General features: G+C 39.4%; 1 protein-coding gene across 2 annotated transcripts in view; it reads right to left on the bottom strand.

Annotated features, from left to right (window-relative positions):
• Positions 1–13762, bottom strand: part of ptprub (protein tyrosine phosphatase receptor type Ub) — a 700336-nt gene extending 686574 nt beyond the window's left edge. For both annotated transcript variants that reach the window (XM_034175133.1, XM_034175134.1), the window contains exon 1: positions 13486–13762. In XM_034175133.1, the coding sequence (XP_034031024.1) occupies positions 13486–13555 (70 nt within the window). In that variant the 5' untranslated portion in view covers positions 13556–13762. The remainder of the gene's footprint in view (positions 1–13485) is intronic.
• Between the last annotated feature and the right edge of the window lie 2778 nt (positions 13763–16540).

The following is a 16540-nucleotide window of genomic DNA, read 5'->3' as shown; positions in this document are numbered from 1 at the left end:
TGCCACTTGTTGGATGTGTTGGCTACTGACCCCTTCATAGCACACTTAGAAGAAAAGAGACCTTGAACGGATAATAAGTGTCATGTATAATTATCTGCAGGCTGCCTGGCTTTCCCTTTGACTGCTTCTTTTCAGAGTGTTTTGTCGGCATGCAGAACTGGATGCTGTGCTTTGAAATGATGAAGAACAGCCACACGGCGGAGAAGTGGGCTAAACGGCAGCACAAACCGTCCTGCTTTTGGGCATTGCCCTGTTGTCAAAGCCAGCGTACTGTTCTTCTCTGCTGCAAATCAATGGCTCCTAACCCGTACTTGACCTCTGAGAAAAGCAAACATCTCGGCGCAACTCGCATGGCCTGCAAAACAGCTTTCAGAAACAGAACTATGCTGTGATAAATACAAGCGGAATGGAACAAGTAATTACACAACACAGTTAATGAAGCACTGCAATCAGTCCAGCTGCATCAAAAGAAACTGCTAATAACTCAAGAAAAGCTAGCTGGACATGCGCTACCAGTTTAAAGGTTGGACACTTTCCCATTCAATTGAATGTGACAACATACGAAAGTGCTCACACTTGTTTCCACAGTGATCCATTTGAATGTGACAAGAAGGTGGATGGATTCAAAATTCATAACCAGCTCATAAAGATATGATGCGTAATAAAACTGACTTTAACTAATACTACAAAAAGTGTTAAAAATATCAGAGTTGTATGAAAAAACATATATCTACATTATGTTAATAATATGCAAAATAATTTTGATCTGACAACAAATTCCTGTTGTTATTCTTTGTCTTTTGGTTGCCCCCAGTTTTCCAAGGTCACAACAGCGGATCCAGTACAGATCCATATTGGGATATGGCACAAGTTTACACTTGATGCCCTTCCAGAAGCAACTCCAGTTGTACATGGAGTAATACACACAGCTCCTGGTTTTCCTAAGTGGTCTCCAAGCTAAGTACTCAAAATCATCTCTTTTTGTTTTTTTGTTTGTTTGTTTGTTTTTGTTTTTTTACTCTCTATCTCTCATAACTACAAACTGAAACAAAGTCATCAACTTTGTTGCTAGTCAGCTGCAGAGAAAATACACTTCTTTCTGAATGTTCAGAGACTTTCAAAAAAAAGGGCTCGGAATGTCTACAAAAAAAAAAAAAAAAAAACTTAAGTTAATATATAACATTTTAATATTGCAAGATCTCATCACACCCCAATATATGTCAATCCATAATTTTTTTTAACTGAATAACTTGCATTCTTCCTTCTCATCTGCATGAGGAAATGTCAAATTTCAGCTGCCGCTGTGAGGTGTGTGTTATTAAATGGGCCTCTTGGCGCTCCCTCTTGGCCATGTTGTAAATGCAAATGAATTGACTAACCCAGTTAAATAAAGGTCAAATAAAATTTGAATTAAATAGTCACTAAGCAACAATGAAAAAAGCATAAGGAATGTATAGCAACTAGGACTGGGATTACTAGTCGTAATAGTTGACTACAACCATCTGGTACCTGACTGACTAATTTGCGTCTCAGCAAGTTGCAGAATTTGGATAGTATGACTTGGCGACTATTTAAGGGCAAATCATTAACAAAAACAACCTGGTTCAAACAACTGTTTAAGTCAGAGGTCTCAAACCCATTCCAGAAAGGGCTAAGAGGGTGCAGGTTTTCTTTGCAACCACCCACTCCACCAGGTGATTTCACTGATTAACAGCACTTTGAGCAGATGGAATCAGTGAAATCACCTGGTGGAGTGGGTGGTTGCAAAGAAAACCTGCACCCTCTCGGCCCTTTCTGGAAAGAGTCTGAGACCTCTGGTTTAAGTCATATGTTATGGCTTCAATGTTCCATCCCTACAGGACCTGTACACCTCCAGGGCCCTGAGGCAACGCAAGGAAGATACTGGCCGATCCCTCTCACCCAGAACACACACTTTTTGTTACCTTCCCCTCTGGCAGGCGGCTGAGGTCCATCAGGATTAAAACCTCAAGACACAAAAACAGCTTCTTTCCATCTGCAGCGAGACTTATAAATAACGCCAGACACCCCCACCCCTGCCTCCCCCCATTCCTACAAAGTACAGACTGAAAGGTATTATACATCTGCATGCCTGCACAGCCCCATTCCACTATATTTATTTGACAGTAAACATAGTTTTGCCCATTTGTCTATTTGTCTTCTTACAGAAGTATTTTTCCCCTTTTTATTGTTGTTTATGCACCAATTACTTCTTACAAAAGTTTGTATTGTTGTTGTTGTTTTTCTTTTCCTTTTGTTTTATTGTTGTTTATGCACCAATAACACCAGATCAAATTCCTTGTATGTGAGAAGTTACTTGGTAATAAATTCGATATTGATTGTGATGTTCTTTACGTGCACAACTTACAAAAACAGAGACAGTACCCTTACAGAAATAATTTCACTAAAGGCAGAGATTATGCAGTAACCAACACAGGCCAAAGCTCCCCTCACTGAAGGACTGTGAATAAATATCTTGCATCTTGTAGTAACGCAAATATTGTGTTAATCACTGTGTTAATGCCATGTTTTCAACCTGAACTTCTATCATATAGTTTTTTAGGTTTTTGTTTGTTCGATTGATTGTTTGATTGATTTAACCAATCATCTTGCGGGATGATTGGTTAATCATTGGTTAAATCAATAATTTGATTGTCTAGTGATGGTCTAGTGATTAAGGTGTTGGGCTTGAGACCAGAAGATCCTTGGTTCAAATCCCAGCCTGACTAGAAAATCACTAAGGGCCCTTGAGCAAGGCCTTTAATCCGCTATTGCTCCCTGTGTGTAGTGAGCGCCTTGTACGGCAGCACCCTGACATCGGGGTAAATGTGAGGCATAATTGTAAAGCGCTTTGAGCGTCTGATGCAGATGGAAAAGCGCTATATAAATGCAGTCCATTTATCTTGGAGTTTAACTGCTTAGATTTGGCCTCATTAATGTATTGTCAAGATTAGTTGGTAATTTTCATTAGTTGTCCCAACCCTAACAGCAACGCCCACAGTTCAGCACTGGTAAAGATTTATGGGGACTAATGCAGTGAAGAGATAGCAAGGCAGCAGTAATGTTTGCTGCAAAAGCATAAGGGATGGTAGCCAAGCGGTTAAGATTGCTTGTTTCCAGTATGGCTGTGATTTATATTAATAAAAAACAAAAAAATGAAGTACAAATTATTTGCAATTTGAAAGGCTAACATTATACAAACTGTGCCAATTAAGTTTACACACATTCATTATCTTATTTTGTAAAGAACTGATGCCAACATCCCCCAGCTTCAGCCATTTCATTGTATATTAAGTTGATATATGTTGCTTGCAGGATATGGAGGAATCTTGTGAGGGATTTGGAGATGCATCGGGATTTGGGTGAAAACTGGAAAAATGCTATTTCAGTTTCTGCTCTAGCATCAATATAATCACCAACTTACTAATTGCAGTCCATTTGACTGGGACTCTAATCTTCATCTCCTACATATCTACAACAATCTGTCATTGTGAACACTGACATATATATTGTTGCTTGGCTGCAACATTTAAACAATGCATATTCTGACAGTTCAGTGTTGTGCTTTTGTTCCATCTTATTAGTGTGACCATTGCAGATGATCACCCCATTGATTCTGGTTGAAAACAGTATGTCCTTGCTTACTCATGGGTGGGTAAGGTCTGGAGCTGGACCTTGCTTGTGTGTAGCGCCTTGAGGACACTAATGCTTTGTAGCAGTAGAAATAAACTCAATTAAGGTAATGTTCTGTTCGTCACTTCATTGGTGTTTCCACGCCCTCTCTTGAAAGAGAATGTGTAATGACACCATTCATTATTAGATCCTGTGTTTTTGGTGTTTTCTGTCGACTGTCAGCTCCTACTGTTTCTGTTTTCTCAGTACTGCCACCTGCTGTTCTGGATGATAACCGTCCAAAACAGCACCATAAAGAAGTGGGCGTGCCATGCACAATGGTGTGTAAAACAAAGCTATACTCGTGCGTGTGGCCGTTAAAACAGCCAATGACGACAGTCTGCCATCATTAGAAAATTGCTGTTGAGGCAACTCTCACTGCTGCCTACGGGTAGTTATTAAGAAACTCAGTGCACCCGCCTGTTCTTTTATCTTTTTAAGTTGTGCTACCTCTTCCATACAGCTGTACATTCCAGTCGGGAATACGAAAAGGAGACTGGCTGCAAAGCAAGGATTCTTCTCACATGTACCCACTGCTGAAAGCAAAAGGGTCAGCACCCACAACCCTGCTAAAGCCAGACAAAATCATTCTGACAACCTATGCGAACAAAACCTTCCGTCATTCTCCGCTTCGCTCTCTGAAACTGTTCCACTTTCTACCCTTGCTTCTTGTTGCAAAAATGTTCCATCTGCTCTCTGAATTAGTTCCTTGATCCCACAAAGATGGAAATCAACCACTCATTTCAGAGGGAGACAGTCTGATTTAGATCAAATCCCCACCACCCATCACTTGCTATCCACAGGCGGTGACCCGGCTCCAACAGGGAACACTTCCACTCCGTGGTTCTGCAGCATTGCTGTGGTCCACAGTAAAAATATTCAACATGATGGTTCATTTTTCTCTGCCTCTCTTCTGCAGTCATTCATAAATGTACCACAGACTCTTCTGTGCACTAACTGACCTATTATCATAGTGCACGAACACAGACCTCTAATGGACTATAACAGTCTTATGGATAATGGAACATATATTTTCAGCTAACTTTTCAAATTCACCAATTCAGTGGCCACAAGAAGCGGTTAACGTGAGTGTTTTTTTTTTTAGTGTGTTTGTTTTCTCCATACAATTGCATTGTGTAGCACTTGAGGTCATAACAGTGTTTGCATTCTAAATCAATACTTATTAAATCCTTTTTTCTCCCAAATGAAGGAATGAACCAATAATCTAAAATTTATAACTCAGATTGAAAAATTACAGTTCCCTATGTAAACCTAATAAAGACCAAGACATACAGTAGTGCTCGGAATAATAGTAGTTTTATGTGACTAAAAAGATTAATCCAGGTTTTGAGTATATTTCTTATTGTTACATGGGAAACAAGGTACCAGTAGATTCAGTAGATTCTCACAAATCCAACAAGACCAAGCATTCATGATATGCACACTCTTAAGGCTATGAAATTTGGCTATTATTTAAAAAAAAAAAAGTAGAAGAGGGGGTGTTCACAATAATAGTAGTGTCAGTGAGTTCATCAGTTTTGTGGAACAAACAGGTGTGAATCAGGTGTCCCCTATTTAAGGATGAAGCCAGCACATGCTTTTCTCTTTGAAAGCCTGAGGAAAATGGGACGTTCAAGACATTGTTCAGAAGAACAGCGTAGTTTGATTAAAAAGTTGATTGGAAAGGGGAAAACGTATACGCAGGTGCAAAAAATTATAGGCTGTTTATCTACAATGATCTCCAATGCTTTAAAATGGACAAAAAAACCAGAGACGCGTGGAAGAAAATGGAAAACAACCATCAAAATGGATAGAAGAATAACCAGAATGGCAATGGCTCACCTATTGATCAGCTCCAGGATGATCAAAGACAGTCTGGAGTTACCTGTAAGTGCTGTGACAGTTAGACAGTGTGAAGCTAATTTATTTGCAAGAATCCCCCGTAAAGTCCCTCTGTTAAATAAAAGACGTGCAAAAGAGGTTACAATTTATCAAAGAACACATCAACTGACCTAAAGAGAAATGGAGGAATATTTTGTGGACTGATGAGAGTAAAATTGTTCTTTTTGGGTCCAAGAGCCGCAGACAGTTTGTGAGATGACCCCCAAACTCTGAATTCAAGCCACAGTTCACAGTGAAGACAGTGAAGCATGGTGGTGCAAGCATCATGATATGGGCATGTTTCTCCTACTATGGTGTTGGGCCTATATATCGCATACCAGGTATCATGGATCAGTTTGGATATGTCAAAATACTTGGAGAGGTCATGTTGCCTTATGCTGAAGAGGACATGCCCTTGAAATGGGTGTTACAACAAGACAATGACCCCAAGCACACTAGTAAACGAGCAAAATCTTGGTTCCAAACCAACAAAATTAATGCCTAGCAGATGTGAAGAAATCACGAAAGACTGTGGTTATACAACTAAATACCAGTTTAGTGATTCACAGGATTGTTAAAAAAGCAGTTTGAACATAATAGTTTTTGCGGCCTGGGATGGGCCAAACTCGGCAGAGGGTGTCTTGTTGTAAGCGGCCGAAACACCCAATGATGTTCGGGGCAAACAACTGAAGATGTGCCGTGGTGGTGGCACCTTGTGATCACTGATCCCATCTCATGTAAGAGAGCACCTCCAACAATTGATTTGCTGATTATTTGGGATTTTAACAACTAGTCCTATTAAGAAGTTAGTTTGTCATTCATCACTAATTGAAGAAAATAAGAACAACCCCAGGTTTCTTTTCAGCACTGTAGCCAGGCTGACAAAGAGTCAGAGCTCTATTGAGACGAGTATTCCTTTAACTTTAGCTAGTAATGACTTCATGACTTTCTTTGCAAATAAAATTTTAACTATCAGAGAAGAAATTATTCATAACCATCCCAAAGACATATCTTTATATTCGGCTGCTTTCAGTAATGCTGGTATTTGGTTAGACTCTTTCTCTCCGATTGTTCTGAGTTGTTTTCATTAGTTACTTCCTCCAAAGCATCAACATGTCTATTAGACCCCATTCCTACCAGGCTGCTCAAGGAAGCCCTACCATTAATTAATGCTTCGATCTTAAATATGATCAATCTATCTTTATTAGTTGGCTATGAACCACAGGCTTTTAAGGTGGCAGTAATTAAACCATTACTTAAAAAGCCATCACTTGACCCAGCTATCTTAGCTAATTATAGGCCAATCTTCAACCTTCCTTTTCTCTCAAAAATTCTTGAAAGGGTAGTTGTAAAACAGCTAACTGATCATCTGCAGAGGAATGGTCTATTTGAAGAGTTTCAGTCAGGTTTCAGAATTCATCATAGTTTCAGAAACAGCATTAGTGAAGGTTACAAATGATCTTCTTATGGCCTCAGACACATCAGACACATCTCTGTGCTCATCCTGTTAGACCTCAGTGCAGCTTTTGATACTGTTGGCCATAAAATCTTATTACAGAGATTAGAGCATGCCATAGGTATTATATTTATCTAACAGATTACAATTTGTTCGTGTAAATGGGGAGTCTTCTTCACAGACTAAGGTTAATTATGGAGTTCCACAAGGTTCTGTGTTAGACCAATTTTATTCATGCTTCCCTTAGGCAGTATTATTAGAAAGCATTGCTTAATTTTCATTGTTACGCAGATGATACCCAGCTTTATCTATCCATGAAGCCAGAGGACACACACCAATTAGTTCAATTGCAGGAAAGCCTTACAGACATAAAGACATGGATGACCTCTAATTTCCTGCTTTTAAAATCAGATAAAACTGAAGTTATTGTACTTGGCCCCACAAATCTTAGAAACATGGTGTCTAGCCAGATCCTTACTCTGGATGGCATTACCCTGACCTCTAGTAATACTGTGAGAAATCTTGGAGTCATTTTTTATCAGGATATGTCATTCAATGCGCATATTAAACAAATATGTAGGACTGCTTTTTTGCATTTGCGCAATATCTCTAAGATTAGAAAGGTCTTGTCTCAAAGTGATGCTGAAAAGCTAATTCATGCATTTATTTATTCTAGGCTGGACGATTGTAGTTCATTATTATCAGGTTGTCCTAAAAGTTCCCTGAAAAGCCTTCAGTTAATTCAAAATGCTGCAGCTAGAGTAGTGACATGGACTAGAAGGAGAGAGCATATTTCACCCATATTGGCCTCTCTTCATTGGCTCCCTGTTCATTCCAGAATAGAATTTAAAATTCTTCTTCTTACTTATAAGGTTTTGAATAATCAGGTCCCATCTTATCTTAGGGACCTCATAGTACCATATCACCCCAATAGAGCGCTTCGCACTCAGACTGCAGGCTTACTTGTAGTTCCTAGGGTTTGTAAGAGTAGAATGGGAGGCAGAGCCTTCAGCTTTCAGGCTCCTCTCCTGTGGAACCAGCTCCCAATTCAGATCAGGGAGACAGACACCCTCTCTACTTTTAGGATTAAGCTTAAAACTTTCCTTTTTGCTAAATCTTATAGTTAGGGCTGGCTCAGGTGACCCTGAACCATCCCTTAGTTATGCTGCTATAGACTTAGACTGCTGGGGGTTCCCATGATGCACTGAGTGTTTCTTTCTCTTTTTGCTCTGTATGCACCACTCTGCATTTAATCATTAGTGATTGATCTCTGCTCTCTTCCACAGCATGTCTTTTTCCTGATTCTCTCCCCTCAGCCCCAACCAGTCCCAGCAGAAGACTGCCCCTCCCTGAGCCTGGTTCTGCTGGAGGTTTCTTCCTGTTAAAAGGGAGTTTTTCCTTCCCACTCTCGCCAAGTGCTTGCTCATAGGGGGTCGTTTTGACCGTTGGGGTTTTTCTGTAATTATTGTATTGCTTTTGCCTTACAATATAAAGCGCCTTGGGGCAACTGTTTGTTGTGATTTGGCGCTATATAAATAAAATTGATTTTATTTTATTTAGTTTGTAGCATCAACAGCAGATGCTACTATTATTGTGAACACCCCCTTTTCTATTTTATTTTATTTATTTTTTTACTAATAGCCCAATTTCATAGCCTTAAGAGTGTGCATATCATGAATGCTTGGTCTTGTTGGATTTGTGAGAATCTACTGAATCTACTGGTACCTTGTTTCCTATGTAACAATAAGAAATATACTCAAAACCTGGATTAAACTTTTTAGTCACATAGCACTACTATTATTCTGAACACTACTGTATAAAGTGACTTGAAAACATTCAAGCATCAATCCCCTGAATTATCTAAAGAAATCTGGCTATAAATATTAGAATTTGTATGACAAATACTGCTTGTTTTTATTCTGTCCATTTACCTCTCTGCTCTCAATATGGAGCCTCTGTGTATACAAATGGTTGTAATTCCTCAACGATTAATGCGATATTTTTTTATTAAACCCCTTGAAATAAAGGTTAAAGCTATAGGGCCACAAAAATGTCACTAAACTGACCAAATTTAGTTTCTACTGAAATCTAAGCATTATACTGTCGGTTTATTTTAGAAACATCTTGTAAAATTACAGCCCATTTTAATGAAGAGGACATATTCATCTGGGGGGAAATCAATAATGATGCAGCACTGTGGCTTAGTGGTTGGCACTGTTGCCTCACAGCTAGAAGGCCATGGGATCGATTCCCACCTGTGGCCTTACTGTGTGGAGTTTGCATGTTCTCCCCGTGTTTGCCTAGGTTCTTTCTGCTTGCTCCAGCTTCCTCCCACATCCAAACATATGCAAGTTTGGTGGATTGGAAACTTTAAATTGTCCGTAGGTGTATGAGCATGTTCGTTTGTCTATATGTAGCCCTGCGACAGACTAGCGTCCTGTCCAGGGTGTACCCCGCCTCACGCCCTATGACCCCTCCCCCAACCCTTAATCGGTGTAAGCGGTTGAAGATAAGTCAGTGAGTGAATTCCATAACAAATATTTTCTTTTGTTTTTAATGCTTTCTGCAGGGTTAGCGCGTGTGCACTTGCACAAACATTTGAAAAGACCAGAAGTTACCTTTGACCACGGGTGGTGCGTGCACGCTGACATCTGTAAGATGTCTTGTAAATCACTTCAGAGGTGTTATCTGGTTACAAAAACATCATTTTTAGTTTTAGAAATGTTTATTTCTCAATAACGTTTACAAAATATATGAAAAACAGGTTAGATTTATACAGAAACACAGCAGCTTCAGAGCGTTTCCCGCCACGTTAGATTAGTAGCCAGAAAGACAGACCAGCCAGTGATGTCACAGTGCCCCTCTACTCTGATTGGTTGTCACTATGTTCTTCCCATAATACCTCATGCAAGTCAAGGGAAGGCCCCACATGATCTATGATGTCGCTGTCATCGACTGTATGTGTCTTATCCGTTGCTGCCATAAGTACTTCAAGGTCATCTGTTCTTTTGAAATTTTACCCTTCAGGGGAACTTGTTATAAAAAAATTTTTCCAGACAGTGCAAATTTTAATCACATTTGTCATGTCATATTATGAAAACCCCTGTTGAAAGCCTAATAAATAAAATCATATGGTGCCAAAGTAAATTATTTTTATGCCTTAAATCTTAAAACGCATAGTGGCCCTATACCTTTAAGTCTACACTACAACCACACCTTAGCTATTTCATTTCAACTCCATCATGGTGATGCAGGGGCAAAATAATGGAAGATGTTACTGCCCAAATACGTGACCTGACCTGACTATATGACCAGATTACTCAAGGAATTATTCACCCTCGTGTCTGGATGTGTATTTGAACTGTACGTACGACTGATGGGGCTCATGTATGTGGATGTATTCTGTGTGAACTCAAAACCACAAGGTATTATTCATTCCAAGCTGTGCTTTAAACTACACGTCCTGGGCTGCACTCTACTCTTCATCATGATCCAAGTGTTATTTTATCTACTGAAATAAGAAATAAAAGGACAAAAAACAATAATGATCATTTCTGCCTTAACGTCTGATCAAACTGTGACATGATAATTGGGCCAGATTACACCACTCAGTTGTCAACATTCACTGCTAATAGAGGAGACAGATGGAGTGAATGTGTCAGTTTGGGCTTTACAAAATGAAAAAGATTCATAGAAATACAGCCAGAAACACAGCTCTTTCATGCTCATAACTCCTTTGTGTTGCCTAAGCAAATATATGGGATTTTTTTCCATCTCTTATCTACACACTGCAGTCAGTTCACAGCGGTAGAGTCTCCATATTTCACAGACTCGACCAATTTTACTTCCCGTGATCTGACAGTTGGGGCTGCTCACAGCCTAAGAAAGCTTTATTCAAAATATGGATTTAATCATGTGTTTTTTCAAGAAAAAAAAAAAAAATAAATCACTGAATGACGCAGATTCCGAATCTTATTAATAAATCACTGAAAGAAAAAAAAAAATCAAAGCAAGTACAACTGACTCCAGGCTGCACCTACAGCTCCATTCCTCCTTCTTCCAACAGGATGAGGCCGAGAAGTCAGAGAAACTCAGCGGGAGGACCGTTACTGATTGATAAGAAGGTAATACGGCAGATGATGAGGCTCGAAACACTCCAGTAACAAACAATACAAAGCGACACAACGTTAAGATTTGTTGACAGGTGCACGTACACATCCTCACTGAAGCGTCACCGTTCCAATCAGCTCTTTTTAATTACCTGCATGTGATTTAATCTTTCATACGTCTCGGCCCATTCTTCTTCATGATCTGCTCCATTCATCTCTTGGCAGTGCACATTGTGCCTGCATGGCATTGTTGCAGATTTTTTTTTTTTTCACCCACCTATTTCTTCTACAATGTTGCACATTTGTCATACGGAATATGAGGAGGCTTTAACAACATTCATGGCACAATAGTAAACTGCTAGAAAATGTTTTTTTCTAATTACAATGAATTCAAATTGGTCAAATCATGTCAAATTTAAGCATGATTTAACCATGATAAAATCATTTTTAATGCATATATGTATTATATTCTTGAATAATGTTGAAGCCATTTACAGCAATACTTTGAACTGATTCTTGCTCCAAAAACTAAAACCACAAACAAATAAAATAATGCTCAGAACAAAAATAAAACTAGAAACTTTTTTAATGTTCCAGAACAGAAACATATGAACTGATGAATAACATTATTTGACATTAATTTATTATGAAGTAAAATGTCTTAGGTTTGCAATAATTTGGTGCCACGTCCACATCCTCTCTTCCTCTGTAATGTCATCCACGTCTTTGAAATTTACTCGTGACATGCAATTCAAGTAAAAGGTGGTGTAGTTTCAGTGTTCTCAGCCAGACAAGGAAAATATTCTACCTTATAATTGTTGGTCTTGGACATTAAAGTAAATTCTTCGCTGTTTTGATGGACAGGCTAACATGCAAAGAGAAAAAATGTTGGAAATACTTTGCTAGCTCCAGTTAAGCTAATCAGTGTGCGCAATATAGCCTAGCTAGATAACTCTAGCATTAGCAATAGGCTATAGAGTCAAATGTAGCCTTTATCCTTATCAATAGATATATTTAGATTACTGAAATATACATATTTTAACACACAGCACTAAAAATGTGTTAAAATATACATATTTTAACACATAGCTTTACACAGAACATTATAGCGCAGTGTTGCGTCTGGTTCTATCCAGTTTGGCAACAATACTTTAAAATTTGGAACCAAACCAACGTTGCCCAGAAAAAAAAAAACCTTCAGAAATGTAAAACAATGATTTTACTTGGAAAGAACTTATTTAGAAGAAATAAATAAAAATAATTTTAAAAACAGGCTTGTATCCTTAGTTTACATTGTAGGTTTTGTATTATTTCTTTAGCTTCGTTGAAATGACTATGGTGCCTTCAGTGATGTTTTTATGTACATCTGTGTGTAAACATGAAACAAACACCTTGGGTCAGTCCAAAAAAAAAAAAAAAAAAAAAACACAATGCGGTAATTAAATGGCACAAATGATGAGATCTTAAAATGAATATGAAAAGATGTGTTGTATACTAGAGCAGCAGCAAATTATTATTTTCACAAAAAAATTAACTTCTTTTGGATTAATGGACAACATATATAATGATAAGCTTGAATTTTTCAAATTTAGCATTTATCCATGATAATTGACGGATCAACAAAATAGCTGACAGTTATTTGCTGATCAAATATGAAATTAACATTTAAGATTATTCTTAAACACTGGAGGTATATGGACCTGAAATTCCACTAAGGGGACACATAAATAATATGCATATTCTGCACATAAAACTGACTGCTTACTATATAACTTGGCTACTTGTATAATCCTCATATTCTTCTGATTTTGGAATATCCTGCTCATAAATGTGGCTTTGAGGAGAAGCATCAGCAGCTTCGTGTCCATCCTGGTCATTATTTTCCAAACCCGTTTTAGGATGTGAACTTTTTTTTTTTTTTTTTTTTTGATGGAGTCGCGCAGGATCGAACCCAGAAAGACCAATTTAACGGTCGAAAAGGTCACGTGAGTGTCGAGTCCAGTTCATCGGAAGGGAGAAATGTGTGTGTGAATGGATGAGATCCACAACTTTGCCTGACGAATGTCACACACCTTTCAGACTACCTGGCGCCTTCAAACACAAACCAACAGACAAACAACCGCAGGGCAGCTGACTGGAACGGTGGGATTGGATATTCCCCGGACGTTTTTTTTTGTTTTGTTTTGGGTTTTTTTTGCGTTATTTTTAAGTTTTAATCCAAACTTATTTGTCGTTGTCCCGTGTTGGAGCAGCAGCGCGCGTTCACGCGGTAAATGTGGCACAAAGTTGTCATCCTCCCTCCGTTTGATCTCATCCACATGGAAAAGTTCCAGCTGCTGTTTTTCTTACCTGTTGGCCCCTCGATGCCGTCAGCGTAGATCTGAACAGTGAGAATCAACAGAAAGGCGCAGGTGTTCATGGCGGAGGTGATTTAGTCCACTTTAAAGGTTCAAGAGAAAGCATTTCAGGGCTCCGTGGGGATCCGGATCGCACGGAGTTGAGCCGAGCTCATCTATTCCCCAGTTCTTTCTGAACGGACTTTCGCAGACACTGAGGGCAGAGCTACTTCTGCAAACTGACGTCAGGGTAAACACTTCAGAGAGCTTTTCACTTTCCCTCCCAGCCTCCACTCCGCGCGCACAACGTGGGAGAACGGCGACCCCAAGTGGCCATACCCAGCAATAACAACAACACCACCACCACCACCGCTGCTGATCAACCTGTTTAATGTGTGCACCGCGTGTATGGATATGTAGAACAAACAAAATTAGAATTTATTTTTAAAGAGGAAGATAAAGTGTGCTCTTTGTTCAAGTACAAAACACACCCCATTTTCAGCCACATACCTGCATTTTAGAGTTATATCTAGATTAGAGAGAACTTTATTGATCCCTCAGGGAAATTGAGGTTCCAGCAGCATTGTATAGAAACACACAGGGTAAGAAGCACATAGAATATCAAAAGTGAAAGTAAAAAAGACAAACAGTTTGCAAATATAAATAAAAGACACGCTAATACAATAACATGCTTTTGGAGGGCGGTTTGCATTTTCAGAAGCCCGATGTCCGAATATCTGTCATTGCGGGCGACTGGGCATAAACTGAGGGACTCAAAAATGCATACCGCACGACAACAGCATGTTATTTGCATTATTATCACTTTACTGAGATACACAACACGTAACGCGTACATAAAAGTTGGCTCACTTTAACTTTTGTTGTGTCGGCTGGCGCGTGCTGCTCTCCGAATTCGGCAGTGCGTCCTCATCAAGCTGGCTGCTTTGGCTGCGCTGTTTATTGTCGTACTATCCATGAGAAAATCATCCGGAATATCCATATTGGGACCAACACACACACTTCTCGCACACACACTTTTTATCTTTTCCTCTGCGGACAGTTCTTGGGCTGCGCGCACTATGACGTCATTTGTTAACGCACAGCGGGCGTGTATAGCTAGGTAGCGTCGACGTAAATCTATGATACCGGCCTAGCAACGCCTCGGTAAAGTGTTAATAATGATCAATACTGGTTTACTGGCTACTGTTCCTCTCCTTCCCGTCCTCTGTCTTCCTGTTACTCCTCCTCCCCCTGAGTGAGGAGTTGTACAGTCTGATGGTCTGAGGGACAAAGGAGTTTTTCAGTCTGTTGGTCCTGCACTTGGGAAGGAGCAGTCTGTGGCTCGCTGATGGCGGTGTGCAAAGGGTGACTGACATTGTCCATAATGTCCAGCAGTTTGTCCAGTGTTCTCTTCTCTTGGTGTACCACTTGCTCTCGATCCCTTGGACATGAAAAAAAAAAATAGAAATGTGAAGAAATGTGTAGAACCCGTCTCGACCATGCACCAGTCGCAATTGACATGATCACAGAGTTACATCTAGTTTATATTTGAATTAATTAATTTTTATTCAGCACACACAGGTTCAAAACAAGAAAAACTTGCAATGAAAGAGAGAAATAATAAAATAGTCCAACAATGCACCCATGTGCCCGAGTGCCCAGTAAACCTAATATAACATACCATAGCAAGTAATCAAATAATTTTTATAGCATCTTTTGAAACCAACCAAACTACAGATTGATTTTATATTATCTGGGCAATTATTCCAAATATTTACACCTTTAACAAAAGTACAATGACTTTTTATGGTAGTTCGAATCTTTGGTTTCTGAAATAATAATGTTCCTCATAAATTGTACCTGGAGTCCCTCATTCCAAACAGGTCCTGGACGTGTTGTGGCAGAAGTCTATAACCCTAATTCCAATGAAGTTGGGACGTTGTGTAAAATGTAAATAAAAATAGAATACAATGATTTATAAATTCTCTTCAACCTATATTCAATTGAATACACCACAAAGATAAGATATTTAATGTTCAAACTGATAAACTTTATTGTTTTTGTGCAAATATTTGCTCATTTGAAATAGATCCCTGCAACACGTTTCAAAAAAGCTGGGACAGTGGTATGTTTACCACTGTGTTACATCACCTTTCCTTCTAACAACACTCAATAAGCATTCGGGAACTGAGGACACTAATTGTTGAATCTTTGTAGGTGGAATTCTTTCCCATTCTTGCTTGAGGACACTAATTGTTGAAGCTTTGTACTTGGAATTCTTTCCCATTCTTGCTTGATGTACAACTTCAGTTGTTCAACAGTCTGGGGTCTCCGTTGTCATATTTTGCTCTTCATAATGCACCGCACATTTTCAGTGGGTGACAGGTCTGATCTGCAGGCAGGCCAGTCTAGTACCCGCAATCTTTTTCTATGAAGCCACGCTGTTGTAACATGTGCAGAATGTGGCTTGGCATTGTCTTGCTGAAATAAGCAGGAACGTCCCTGAAAAAGACGTTGCTTGGATGCAGCATGTGTTGCTCCCAAACCTGAATGTACCTTTCAGCATTGATGGTGCCATCACAGATGTGTAAGTTGCCCATGCCATGGCAACATCCCCATACCATCAGAGATGCTGGCTTTTGAACTTTGCACTAGTAACAATTTGGATGGTCTTTTTCCTCTTTTGTCCAGAGGATACGACGTCCATGATTTCCAAAAACAATTTGAAATGTGGGCTCATCAGACCACAGCACACTTTTCCACTTTGCATCTGTCCATTTCAAATGAGCTTGGACCCAGAGAAGGCGACGGCATTTCTGGATGTTGTTGATGTATGGCTTTCGCTTTGCATGGTAGAGTTTTAAATTACACTTGTAGATGTAGCGACGAATTGTGTTAACTGACAATGGTTTTCTGAAGTGTTCCTGAGCCCACGCGGTAAGATCCTTTACACAATGATGTCGGTTTTTAATGCAGTGCCACCTGAGGGATCGAAGGTCACGGGTATTCAATGTTGGTTTTCGGCCTTGCCACGTATGTGTAGAAAGTTCTCCAGATTCTCTGAATCT

This window comes from Thalassophryne amazonica, chromosome 7 (assembly GCF_902500255.1).
Source record: "Thalassophryne amazonica chromosome 7, fThaAma1.1, whole genome shotgun sequence".
Lineage (NCBI taxonomy): Eukaryota > Metazoa > Chordata > Actinopteri > Batrachoidiformes > Batrachoididae > Thalassophryne > Thalassophryne amazonica.
The sequence above is the reverse complement of the archived record's forward strand: the minus strand, read 5'-3'. Positions and strand labels throughout refer to the sequence as shown.